Below are 13,650 nucleotides of genomic sequence, written 5' to 3'. Positions count from 1 at the left end.
TTAAAACTCTAGTGGTGTCCGTTTGGGTTTAAATTGTCCAGGTGTGTACATATCTATCTGGATCCAATACAAAGGAGGTTAATATTTCCGTATTTTTGTTTTCTATTTATTAATTGGATCAATCAAAATACAGGAAATATGGCGACATGTGGCTTATTTACACCTGTTGTCCCAAGCCTCATTTACAGATATATATATATATATATTTTTTTTAAAGCACCCCAACATTTCACGAAGTTGGAGCCAAAATGTAGTTCTGTTGCTTTCTGCTATCTTTGAGGGAAACACCGGGTGAACTGGGACATGTAGTTCCTACATTTGAACACCAGGTGGCACAGTGACATTAAAGGGCAAATAGGTAAGTTCCTGCTAATGAGAACAGGTGTGCATGGGAAGCAACAGTTGTTGACCGTGGTCGTGTCAACGTGGTCCTGAGTTGTGCTGTAAGCAACTTAAATTGAAATTGGATTTAAACAATAAAAGAGCCAAACTGGACAGTTAATTAGTTTGTGGCAGAACACGCGTCCTAACATGCTCCCTCGTGCGCCCCCTAGTGGCTCACAGAGGAAAGGTGTGAGGGCCTCTACAAATCCTGTAACATTAAAGTATTTATTTCTACACAAGCCAGTGGCGTAATGTACCAAAGTATGCTACATTAATAAAGTTGCTGTTCTCTACACGTGAGTATGTACATGTTATGATACTTTTACTTCTGATATACATGCAGATGTATTGACTGACTTCAGGTTGAGACATGGCTGTGTAGATGCTGCCCCCTGCTGGCCATCATAAGACCACAACTCTGATGTGTGGAATAAAGATCAACACAATCATTACGCAAATCTAGCAAAACATTAAGCAGCTAATTAACTTTTTGTGGAGTTCACATTAGTTTACTCGTGGTAATCTAAATACATTGTCAACAAAGAGAGATAAGACACCGTCTGTAAAGGGTTTATTGAGTTTAATTGTGTGAATTCGTTGTTTTCCATCACACAGACACTCATTGGCCCTGGTCAAGTGATGCATACATTCAATGCAGGGTAAGATGTAACTTGACAGCGTTGCGATTTAAAATAACTAAGATAAATGATCCTTAAAGACAGAGGACACTTCAGAGGCATTGGTTTTCCAGTGAGGTGGCAGTAGTACGTTTTTAGACAGGCTTGTGTGTTAACATATGATAAAAGAGCAAGAAAGGTCATTTCCACACAATATGGAATATCACTTATTGTTTTAAGTGTCAGGGTCCAGAAATCTGTCAGGGAGCAGAAACCGTCAACGTGACACATCTGTCTCAACGTTGAACTGCACCAACCCTTTTGTTTACAATAATAAATGCTGTTGATGTTGTAGAACTCTGCACACTTGTTTATATATATATATGTATATAAAAACTATATATATCTATAACTATATATATAAAAAACTATATATATATTACTGATTGAAACTGATTGCTTTTTCATCAGCATCAACACAGGTGATTAGGAAGAAGATCATTAATTTGGATCTGGATCAACACTTGGGATCAAATAGGGATGAAAAAGGAGAACTTTCTACGAAGAGGAACAGGTTTACCTGATCGTTCACCGCCATGTGATCAATCAGAAACTGACGATGGGTCCAATATATCTGATGACATGCAAACCCAAATGCCGTTTAACCTTTGGCACATAGGTAAAAACAAATCTAAATCTTCAAATGCATTCCTTTTCTTTTTTTTTCCATTTAAAAAAGAAAAAAAATCCTTTAACTTTTTCCAGAAGTCTACGGAAAAATATGTGAGACAAAAAGTTATTCCAACAGGTCAAATGTATAAAGAGGGATGGAAAATCTCAAGCACCGTCAAACACAGACACACAGAAAAACACACACCACTCTGTGTTTATGCAGTACACAACGATGCAGCGTTCAGGGACGTAATGCTGCGTTCAGGGTCTTGTAATGCTGCCGGACATCTGGGTCACAATAACAAAAAAACATTAAAGCTGCTCTCCCATATTAATAATATATCTCATATGGACAACATCAAGTACTTTCTCTTTTCAGTTTTAAGATTTCTTAAATTTGTAGTATTAAAATGAAATACATATTCTGTATATGCTGATAAAATCTGCACATTCTTGTTTCTTTACAGAATCTAGTGGTTAAACGGTAGCGCTGCACTTGACCACAGTCACCTCTGGGTTTTAGGAGTGACCTCTCTTTAATAATATTCCAGACTTCATTTGCTAGGTGCAGCTATGACTCCTCGTTTCGCAAAAAAAGGTATCCGGATAAAAACAAAAGAAAAAGTGCAGATATAAGTGTTTGCATTTGCACAGCAAAATGTACAGAGCCGCTGTGATGTAAGACAGAGACGCAAATATACAGGATATTTACAAATTTACAGTAGGAGGAGACCGTCTGGACTGTGAGGGGAGGGTCTCTCCCAGCACAACAGACTGCTGACCCGGGGAGGGGTGAGGCGGCGGTTCCAAGACATCAGGTCGAAGGTCGTCGCACCAAGAGTCCGACGACGGCGTGTACGAATGTGACCGCAGAGCGCTTGATGGTACGAAGCAGACCCTCCCGTGGGTGTCAGCGGAGAGGACAGGACTCCTAGATGAGCCGGCGGTTCCCCTCCTCCGTCCCTCAAGAGGGTGTTTTAAAAATAAATAAATAACTGAGGTTCACTGAAATGGAGCTCAACCACGGCCGCCCCTCCCCCGCACTCTGAGGACACGGAGCCGAATCCGTCCGCCGTCCGGTCCGGAGTCTCCCGCCACACTTCACACGCCGTTGGCACTCATCTTGCTCTTCTGGGACACCTCTGTTGCTGCTTTGGCCTGAGGAAGAGGCCGCAGGGGTCAGGACAACTGAATGTGTGGAATGTGTTCAGAGTTCAACGGCACCGACTTTCAAACACAGCTGTGCGACCGACGGACCCGACCGGCACACAGAAAAGCAAAGTGTTGGCGGGAGCGCGTGAACGAGAGAGACGTAGTGTCTCTTTAAAAGACGAGTGTGCATGATAGTGGCAGGTCTATATTTATCGGCTATTTTTAAAACACACAAATTAACTCGAGAAGTTCAGTTACAACTCAGTCGGTAGCTTTTTTTGAACTTTTATCTTCTCGTCGTTACTTCTATACAAACTGAAGCGATTCTTTCCAGAGCTGTAGCCCCGTGTCCCAGAGAGAGATTAGCCATGTGAGAAGGATCAAAGCCAGGAGGCTCTGAGTGGATTATGTGTTGCATAATGTCTCACGCGGGTTTCTGTGGGTTCCACAAGTCCAAGTAGCAACGGGCGCTCACCTGAAGGACCTCGGCAGGAGTCAGAGGTTTGTCCGACACGATTGGAGCCTTGTCTCTCAACTCCTCGGCCTACAGACGGATGAACAAACATTAAACAAGCAGAAGATGGACGGTTGCTGCAGGATTTCAAGGTTTTTCTGTCCAACCGATATTCTCCGAATACGGCATTGTATTTAAAACCCGGAGGAGCGACTTAGAATAGCCGGTCCACGTTAAAAGGTCGGCCCACCTTAAGTAAAGTAACTATAAACTGGACAAGTTCTGTGAAGACCAGCGACTAAGAAACTGTTCATTTGTCCATCATCTGGACTCTGGAGGATCATGCGCTCGAGTGGATGAGTGTGTGTGTGTGTGGGGGGGGGGGGGTTTGCCATTTACAAACATGTCCCAGGACTGAACTCTATAGTGGGACACAGTACGACTAGCATGTCCCCTAAATGACAGACGACGACCTCGTTTCCGATCGGATCCGTGTGTCACTGACCGGTCTGTCTTTGATGATGAGCGCTGGGTCCGACAACATGTCCGTGCAGACTGAGGTTGCGTTTGTATTCTCCGCTAGAGGGGGAGTAGACTTCTGCAATAAAACAACAACAACAACATATGTGATCAGAAGATCGCATCCCACAAACGACGACATGCTCTGGGTTATTGTTCGACGGCGGTATTAAAGCAATTCAATGAGGAGGCGTCTCGTCTCGTATGCATAGTAATTGATACTGGATATTTAAAGAAGGGAGAATAAGTGGATGTAGAGTATTTGATACGTCTGGAATAAGGGTTCATGGTCACCAATAGAACTGCAATGACGAGTCGAACCAAAGAAACTTAGATATTTGTTTAGCTGCAGCTCAGGTTACCAATGATTCGGCACCAGGAACATAAAGAGTGATGAAACACCTGGTGTTTCATAAGGAGAGCAAACACTGAGCGCCAGTGACCTGCATACGAGCGGGTTAGCAGCGTGAATGTGGAGCTCTCTCTAATCTGAACATTAACACGAAGACTCTTCGTGGGCTGTAAAGGTCAAACCTCGAGCTTGGCGACCGGCGGGATGACCGGAGGTTTTGGTTTGACGTCCGTCAGGTACATGGCTCTGGAGAGCAGCAGCAGCGACGGGGGGACGTTTTCCTTCAGGTGCAGGTCCAGCCACTAGACGGGGGAGAACATTTATTATTTGAGGAACAATGACAAAAACATGAGAAGCTTCATTGTTTTCCTTCATTCATCACGGGAACCAAAACACTATTTGCAACTATTTTCTTTTGTTTCTTGTTGAACACCAAAGTTTATGCCGCCGACCTCGCCGCAAACGCAAAATTGGGTTTGTTTGACATCGGGATCGCTTTTTTGGGTGGATCGCGCAATTCAGTTTATTTTGTTGAGCACATTTTCACAAATGATACATTTGTCTCGGAGTGCTTTACAATCTGTACACATAGACATCCCTATCCCAGAACCTCACATCGGATCAGGAAAATCTCCTAAATAACCCTTCAGGAGGAAAAAGGGAAGAAACCTTCAGGAGGGCAACAGAGGAGGATCCCTCTCCAGGATGGACAGAACAATAGATGTAATGTGTACAGAAGCAATGAACCCAAAATAAACAGGTTTACAGTAATCGAAATAAAACGGATGCAAAAAGATGCCGAAATAATGATAATAATACAGTCATACCGATAGTTTTATCTGGTCCCTCAGAATAATCATACAATCGATAAAATAAAGCTCCAAACCTAAAAGTGGATTCATGATGGACTTAAACCTTCCAAACCAGCCTGGAAAATAAAACTAAATCCAATGCAACGCAGTGTTGATGTTTTTAAATATGCATTTGATACTCTTGATTCTGTCTTCTCTTTCCACTAAATCAAGTCACAAAGAGTTGTATTCTACCAATCAGACGGAGCTCACCTGCTGCATCTGCTGGTGCAGCCGCTCGGTGGTGAGACCCAGAGACCTCATCCCTCGACTGCGGCACGCGGCCTGCAACTCGGACACAGTCATCGCGGCCACGCCCTCCGCTGCGATCATCTGGGAGGAGACGGAGAGGGTTCAAAGTTCAACGCTGTTGCACGAGCTTGGGAACAAGTATTACACATCCAAGAGGGACTGGAGCAACTCAAACTGAAACTTTTCAGTGGTTTTACCTGAAAATGTATCTTTGTTTGCTAAGATATGAAATGTTATTTGCAGAGTGTTTACAGTAAAAGCAGGTTGGTGTCTGCTCGTCGGGCACCTCCCAGTTACAGGAACTCTGTCCATTTCCTCGTCTCACGACGGTCACATCACGCCGACAGTCCCTCGGCGCCCCCGCCCTGCGTCTCACCTCATCGTCTGACTTGATGATCCGCAGCTGCATCATCAGCTGGAAACGCAGCAGGTTGTTGGTGCCGATGGGCTGCAGCTCCAGCAGCTTGCACAGAGCCACCAGCTGGGGGCGCTCCAGGTGCTCCAGCGTCAGCTCGTCCTCGAACAGCTTGGAGAACCGCACGATGTCCTTCGTGGTGGGCTGCTCGCCCGTGCCGCGGACCTGACGAGGGACGCACAAGAGTCACGGGTGCCAAAACCGGATCGCAGCGAAACGCTCGGGCAGACGAGGGATCGACGCACGTGTGTGTGGACGGACGCTCGTCACACACGTCGTGCTCCAGGTGTGACCGCGATGTACCTTCTGGACGTATGTGGAGAAGCGCTGCGTCTCGTTGTCCGTTTGAGCTTTGGCTTTATTCCGTCGAGCCATCTGCGCGATCGTCTCCTGGAGGAACTTGGCGAGCTCCAGCTTCGCCGCCAGACCCTTCTTCTGCTTCTCCTCCTGCGTGGAGGAGGAGGCCGAAACGGGTTAGTTACGGGTTATAACTAATTTAGTACTTTATAGTACTTTAGAACAATGTGTGCCGATTGCGTTACACGTTCTCCACAGTTCACCGTTACAGAACACGTTTCATTGTGGGCGGTGGATTAATAAGAGAGGTCGTCGAGTACAAAAAGCCGATTTAACAAACAATTTTGATTTAATTCTGTTTTGCGTTGCAGGTCGTCTGTTCAGGTGTTTTATTTCTTTGTGTTTTCCAGATTCTTATTAAACATGAGCACAATTTCTTTGCTGCATACTTTTAACTTCTCAGTTTCTCTTGAGCGATGGATCTCCTAAAAATAATAATAATAAAGACACTGGAGCACCAAAATTGATTTTTTAAAATAAATATAAAAGATATTATCTATCTATATCTGTAACTGTTTGAACCAGGACAGCATTTGCGCTGGGTACAGTGCAGATTAACTCATAATACTGTAGTTTTGACGATATCATAGATTCTATATTTGTCTCTCACAACTCAAACCATGTTTTTGACACCGCTAGATTTTTTTTTAAAAACGTTATGTCACATTCTCGGAGGCCGGACACGTCTGCGGCGTCCAGGAGCACGAGAGCGTTTCTTTAAATCACTCAACCGCGCTCCAGAAGGGACCGTCAGAGTCCACAGACACCTGCTGCTCTCCTTTCACAGGAGGATGGCCGGTAGCAAAAGGAATGTGGGGTCGTTATGACAACATGAACAATAGCTTCGTTCTTTCTGCTGCCCGCGGCGCCCCGAGGCTCTTAGATCAGCAGACACTACCGAGCGGTTCTTTAAATCACAATGAACGCTGTGACGAGGTCACGCGTGTGCGTGTGCAACATGTACACGTGCCTTTTTGGTCTCCGTCTCGAAGGTGGAGGGCAACATCTCCGGGAAGAGTTTGAGGAAGACGGGAAGAAGGAACTCCATGAACGGAACGATGATGAACACCGTGAAGGGCACCAGGCGGAACAGGTCAACGCAGGTCCGCAACAGCTGGAAGCACAAGAGACAAACAAATCTATAATAAAAAGCTAAATGGAGGATAAATATATATAATCATACCTGCAAACTCATGAGGGGTGAAAAAGGTGACAACGGGGTGGGGGTCCTCTGCTCTGACTAAGTCAGTGCCCACAAACCCTTCTAATAAGAATATAATAGATGTTTGTATATATATATATATATATATATATATGTATATGGCCGCCACACATTGAAATATTCAGTAATATTTATTTTGCATGGGCCCAGGTGTGAAGAGGAGCGAGGCCCATTCAGAGAAATCTCTACGGCCCACTTGAGCGACAATCACACAGGTTAACAAGTCCCACGTTACACTATTCTACAAATCAAGTAACTTCCTGAATTTGGTGCACTTGAACACTTTTTTTAATTTTTACATTATTTTAGAAATTAATTCCTTTTGTTCCAATAACCAATAATATATCATATATAATAAACCTTCCCAACCACCCTGTCTGTGATATCCCATCAGAGGCCCCCACCCCGGGAAGTGGCTGAATGGAGAAGGGGTGGGGGGGTTTCTGTGAGATTCACAGACTGAATTCCTGCTGGAAATCACTTCTATATACAGACTCTGGTTCGGGTGCTTCGTGACGTCACTATTGACGTCACAGCACAGAACCAGTGTACATGTCATGAGACAACGTTTCCATGGTGACGGACAGTCACGGAGATCGAAGGCACTGACAAGTGACTTCCACCAGGAAACCTGTTTAAACTTTATATGCATGTACATGTTGTGTATGTATACATGTACTTATATGTGTGCATACTACTGTTTATATCTGTCACGGGACACAACATGTAACTATCTAATCTTTCATGGAACAATGTAATTCTCAGGCCAGCAGACCATTGTTGCTAGCTAAACGGCGCTAGCCTTAATTAACTGTCTTCACTTTAACTTCTACAGTTAATAACTGTCAAAATATAAAAGCGAGCGAACATAACATTAATATATATATGGTGCTTCTGTACGTTTCTCACCTGTAAACATCAAGAGACTCGCATCAACAGCTGCGTCACTGTCTGTGTTACGCTGGTCTAACTTGTTTGTTTAAGACAAGAATTACAACACCAGTCATGGAAAACCCGCGACCGCCCCCTACTGGCGAACACAAGTATAACAATATTTAAAAATCATTCAAATTAGGAAAAATGGAAAAGTAGCACATCTTCAAATTTAAGAAGCTGGGACCATAAAATGTTTTTTTAATTATTGAAAGTGAAATTATTATTTTCTTTTTTTTCTTCTCTTAAGCAACTAATTGATTAATCTAATAATATTTTTAGCTGAACTTTGGTAGTTTTACAACAAAATGTATAAAGTAGAAATATTATTAATGATATAATGATAGTAATAAAAAATATGCGTTGTCATTATATATCATATGGTTAAAGTCATTCATAAACCAACTTCCCTTTCTTTGGCCTGAACAACAAGGACTCGTGAGCTCTGCTGAGCCATGACTCTGTTCCTTGAGTCTGTTCTGCCTCTACCTGGCTGTCACTAACATTATAACTTCGATACGATACCTGCCATAAATATCATGATACCAGAATTCGATACAATACCATAAAAACAATGATACCATAAATACGATACTGGTAAATTGTTCTATAATAGTAATAAATAAAACATCTGTATGGTTCACTTTTTACCAACTTTTTCAACACTTAACAAATGGCAGTATTATTAGTATTAATACAGCCAGATATTAATGAAACTACATGGTCCCATCATAGTATTGATTATACACTATGAGGCATTTAGTCAGTATCTGACCAGATGATACAGAGTTCATCAGGATGAGCAGCTGTAGAGTTACATAACTTTACAGACTGTCTGCCTTGCCTCTCTTTTCTCCATGTCCCACTCCAATCTCATAAACGCCGGCCGGCCAGTTGACCACCCCCCCCCCCCTACCCCAAAACAAAAACTCTTCGGATCAACACGATTCACTTGGATGACCTATTTTGATTTCAAAACGGTGAATTTCACCGAAAGGTGACAAGTTTGCAGGCGTCCTGCGTTTCTGACGAGTTGATGGAGCTTCTCTTACCCTTCTTCTCTCCCTGCGCGTGAGCAGCTGTCCGTGCAGCAGCCGCCACACCATCCGGCCCGCGATCTTGATGTCAATGCCCAGCAACCGGAAGCCGTTGTAGTAGTGCTTCAACTCATCCACAACCTTCTGGTACAGGGCCTTTTTCACGACCGCCCTCTCCTGCGGCGGAGGGACGGTGGCCGTTGTGGTGGTGGTGGTGCTAGCGGATGCTGGAGCGGGAGCAGAAGGAGGTTGGGACTTTTTAGCCTCCGGGGAAGCATCCTGAGCGGCGGCTGTTGACGCTTTAGTGTCCTCGGGCTTTAACTCCTGGAGCCAAACAGCGGAGCTGTGCAGAGAGCGGGCGAGCAGCGCCGAGTTGTGAGAGCGGCCGATGGCGTGGCCACGGTAACAGTGGGGGGAGCCGTAGTGCCCGAGTGTTAGCGGGGACGAGACCTGGCGAGGAGGGTCTATGTGGAGATAGGCTTTGGAAGACAACGAGGAGCAGCTGTTCCTCTTGGATAACAAATAGGATCCCCTGTGGACAGGAACAAGGGAGACTGGTTAGTTATTAAGTAATATTATACACCTTAAAACGTAAAGATAGAATACGATAGGGCAGCATGGACAGAAATCTTCCATCATGTATTATAAGGGGGTTAAAGTTTGCGGATGACACCACACTCATTGGGCTCATCTCTGGTGGGGACGAGACCGCCTACAGGTGGGAGACTGACCACCTGGTGACCTGGTGCAGCCAGAACAACCTGGAGCTCAACGCTCTAAAGACAGTGGAGATGGTTGTGGATTTCAGGAGGAATGCAGCCCCACCCGCCCCTCTCATCCTGTGTGACTCCCCCGTCGACGCTGTGGAGTCCTTCCGCTTCCTGGGCTCCATCATCTCCCAGGACCTCAAGTAGGAGCTGAACATCGGCTCCATCACCAAGAAGGCCCAGCAGAGGATGTTCTTCCTGAGGCAGCTGAGGAAATTCAACCTGCCAGGGAGAATGATGGTACAATTCTACACGGCCATCGTTGAGTCCATCATCTGCTCCTCCATCACCGTCTGGCACCCTGCAGCCACAGCCAAAGACAAGCGCAGGCTGCAGAGCATCATCCGCTCGGCCGAGAGGGTTATCGGCTGCAATCTGCCTTCCCTCCAGGTCCTGTTCACTTCCAGGTCACTGAAGCGGGCCAGAAAGATTGTCGCTGACCCCTCCCACCCTGGACACTCCCTGTTCGAGTCCCTCCCCTCTGGGAGGAGGCTGCGGTCCATCAGGACAAAGACCTCCCGCCACACCGAAGTTTTTCCGTCGGCAGTCGGGCTCATCAATGGACCCGGGACTGACTGACTGTCACCCCCAGGACTACCACCTCTTCTTCCACCTTCCTCTCTCCTCCTTCTTCCCGCTCCTTCCTCTTCCTCCTCCTCCTTCTTCCTCCCACTCCTCCTCCCTCCTCCTTCCTCTTCCCTCCTGGAGGCCTCCTCCACACACGTCACTTTAACATGCACTTTAACTTGAGGCCTCCTCCACACACATGCCACTTTATTTACATGCACTTTAATTAAACACTTAAACACACGCCACGTGTAACATACACTTTTAACTAAAACACACCACTTGAAGCACACACCCAAACACTTTCACATTATTTGTTGTCTTTCTGTCGTGTTGATTGTTGTTTGTTTGTCATGTCCAAATGTTGCACCTTCCGCCAAAAAAAATTCCTCGTTTGTGTAAACATTCCTGGCAATAAAACTGTTTCTGATTCTGATTCTGATTCTGATAAGTAACAATGGAGGGAAACGTATCTGTAAGCTCAATATTTAAAAAAGCACATTTACGACAGATTAAATAACCACATAGGAAATGACTGATCAAGTACCTGTAAATTCAATATTGACGATGGTGGCCTTATTAATGTGGAGATATTAAAGCATCGCTAGCTTAGTATAACACGGTACGGTTAAGTCTCTGACAAATAGGAATATAGTCTCATGCTATGTACTACCATGTTGCCCAACCCGGATGTTACATTGCATAATAATATGACAACTTAAAAGGGTCATGTTGGGTAGTGAGAGTGAGGACAACACTGGCCTATCAGCGGCCTGTTTTCTGATCTTGACTCATCTGTAAATAAAACACAGCCGTCTTCTGTTTACCTCCCATGTGTCATGAGAGACTTAATGGGTTTCTCTGCAGCAGACAAGAGTTAAACAAAGACAACTGAGAGGTAAACAAAGACAACTGAGAGGTGGTAGTTTCTGTCTGTGAACTGTGTAAGGAGAACCAGTATTCCCACCCAGCCTGCTGGAATTCTTGTTTTTTACTAACTTCCTGAATGTAAATGTAGCCATGTGCCGCTTACTTACCTTGATCGTGTGACTGCAAGGAGGACCTGGTGACTAAAGACTGCCATTGCAGAGGCAGATTACAGTATTCTGTAAAAGCACACAGACAGAGAGAGAAAGAGAGAGAGAGAGAGAGAGACAGAGAGAGACAGAGAGACAGAGAGATATTAGGTGTCTGGTTACATTTTACGCAAACGGTGCAACAGGCAAAAAATGGAACAAATACAACAAGTGGAAAACGTAGAGCATCTGTCAGATACAGCGCACGCACACACCTGTCATAACGAACACGTGCTCGCGAATGATCTAACGCCAATATGACGGAGCAGGAGCGCCACCGGGCAGCGGGTGAGCTCAACGTTATGTAACGGCGCTCCAGTGACACCGGGCGCTGCTTGTCCCTCAGATATCACGTATGAACCCACGTCAATGTAACAACCGACGGCTTAAAGCACCGTGAAAATAAGCTCGCACCCATTACTCAGATCGTCCTCACTGCTTCACGTCAGTTGAAGTAAAACGGCGACTATTATGCTAACTAGACGTGGCGTCCAGATAATGCTAAACTCTTGAGAAATCCTCAATTTGATTGTTTACCTCTAACATTAGCTGAGCTTACTGGTGTGTTACACAAATCTGACCTCACATATATTCAAACAAATACGTGTATTGGTCTCGAAACCTTTGAAAGTTGTCAGATACCCGTTAGCATCAGGCTAGCTGGCTAAGCTAGCTGGGGAACCGCAGTCGGCGGATGTCGAGCCGACGAGCTGCTCACCTCCAGCGTCAATGACGGAGCGATGGTGGCCGCTGCTGACTGGGCGTTGTAAGGCTTCTCGGTGAGACGTGAATAATAATAATCCATCCACCACAAGTGGTCGAGGTGAACAGGAGCGACGAGAGTAGTGGTTGGTGTTGCTGATAACCCCATTTACGTCGTGTTTACGATGGTAAAGTCGTCGTGTTTCGGCTCCTCGTCGTCCTCCGGCATGCGCAGCCTTCACAGGCAGCCGCACTGAAAGTCACACTGGACATGCGTGAATGTTGTGTGCGGTCCCACCGAAGATCGTCTATGTTTCGTGTAATAGCTTACTCTGTGGTTTACAAACAAAAAACGCGTTCCTTTGCCATCTTAAAATCGGAATACATCATTGGAAAATATATGAGAATTATAATAATAATCAATAACAATAATAAAATAAAAACAGAAATTACACAACAGGATTTAGATTATATTTTACTTTATTCATCCCCAGGAGGAAATTTCTCGACGCAGCAACACATTTTTTACAAATATACATTACAATAAAATAAAATAAAATAGCAGGAGAGACAAAAACATGTTAAAGAGAGTGGACACGACAGGACTCAGGGAATAGCAATATTTTTGAGATGGTTAAGTCATCATGTGGTTTTGCAAGAGATACAATTGCTCTTCAGCGTTGGGACCCAGTATAATAATCAATATGTGTGTATATATACACTGCTTTTGGTTTGCTTTGCAAAGGCCCTATTTTAACTGTCGTACGGAACCTGTTTCTCCCATTACACAAGCTGTTTTTACGCTCCCTTCTGATTCTATTTGCCACTTGCCTCAAACTTTACTTAATGCAGTATATCTTTACAAAGATAAGAAGTAAGGAATGTAATTTAGTCTTTTAAAAAATCCAGGGGGGGTAGATTCATTGGCCACTTTGCCTCACCTGCGGTTATACACTTCAATAGACATAATCTTGTTGCTGAGCATTGCTCAAATGTAAATCATCCAGTCAACCAGAGATTATTTGGCTGAGTACATTTTTTAAATTAGTTTTAATTTAAGCAAATATCAAGAAAAATTGGCATTATATTGATGTAGGTATATTGTGCACAGCTTGAAATGGGCTTTAATGTGGTCTGATATAAAACTAGAATGTGGTTTTTTTTCTCCAGTTAATTAAATTTTGTGTCAGAATGTGCTTCTCTTAGCTTACCTTTTATCAGACTATATTCACTGCCACTAGCCTAGTGGGCTGGACTTTGTGGGATTTATATGAGATATAATTTATGAATAGTTCTAAATTGCATTTGTATAACACACACA

At 44.4% G+C, this 13,650-nt stretch overlaps 1 protein-coding gene across 1 annotated transcript; it reads right to left on the bottom strand.

The window, feature by feature from the left end:
* Positions 1–938: 938 nt before the first annotated feature.
* letm2 (leucine zipper-EF-hand containing transmembrane protein 2) lies at positions 939–12,557 on the bottom strand. Its single transcript, XM_056419435.1, has 11 exons — positions 12,346–12,557; positions 11,589–11,657; positions 9,233–9,749; positions 6,996–7,139; positions 5,972–6,115; positions 5,630–5,833; positions 5,215–5,334; positions 4,333–4,452; positions 3,785–3,877; positions 3,301–3,369; positions 939–2,831 (listed from the first exon to the last, which is right to left on the bottom strand). Exons 2-11 carry the CDS (start codon positions 11,633–11,635, stop codon positions 2,775–2,777), a joined length of 1,515 nt encoding a protein of 504 aa, XP_056275410.1. The 5' UTR covers positions 11,636–11,657; positions 12,346–12,557; the 3' UTR covers positions 939–2,774.
* Positions 12,558–13,650: the final 1,093 nt, after the last annotated feature.

This window comes from Pseudoliparis swirei, chromosome 7 (genome assembly GCF_029220125.1).
Source record: "Pseudoliparis swirei isolate HS2019 ecotype Mariana Trench chromosome 7, NWPU_hadal_v1, whole genome shotgun sequence".
NCBI classification, from domain to species: Eukaryota; Metazoa; Chordata; class Actinopteri; order Perciformes; family Liparidae; genus Pseudoliparis; species Pseudoliparis swirei.
This window is presented reverse-complemented; position numbering and strand designations above follow the sequence as displayed.

Bases quoted from the DNA above. Each gene is read 5' to 3' on its own strand.
- letm2 (XM_056419435.1), bottom strand. From the start codon at position 11,635: ATGGCAGTCTTTAGTCACCAGGTCCTCCTTGCAGTCACACGATCAAG. The intron at 6,116-6,995 runs GCACGTGTACAT...TCCTCCACGCAG, and splicing joins TCGAGACGGAGACCAAAAAG to GAGGAGAAGCAGAAGAAGGG. The intron at 3,370-3,784 runs GTCAGTGACACA...ATCCGTCTGTAG, and splicing joins TCATCATCAAAGACAGACCG to GCCGAGGAGTTGAGAGACAA.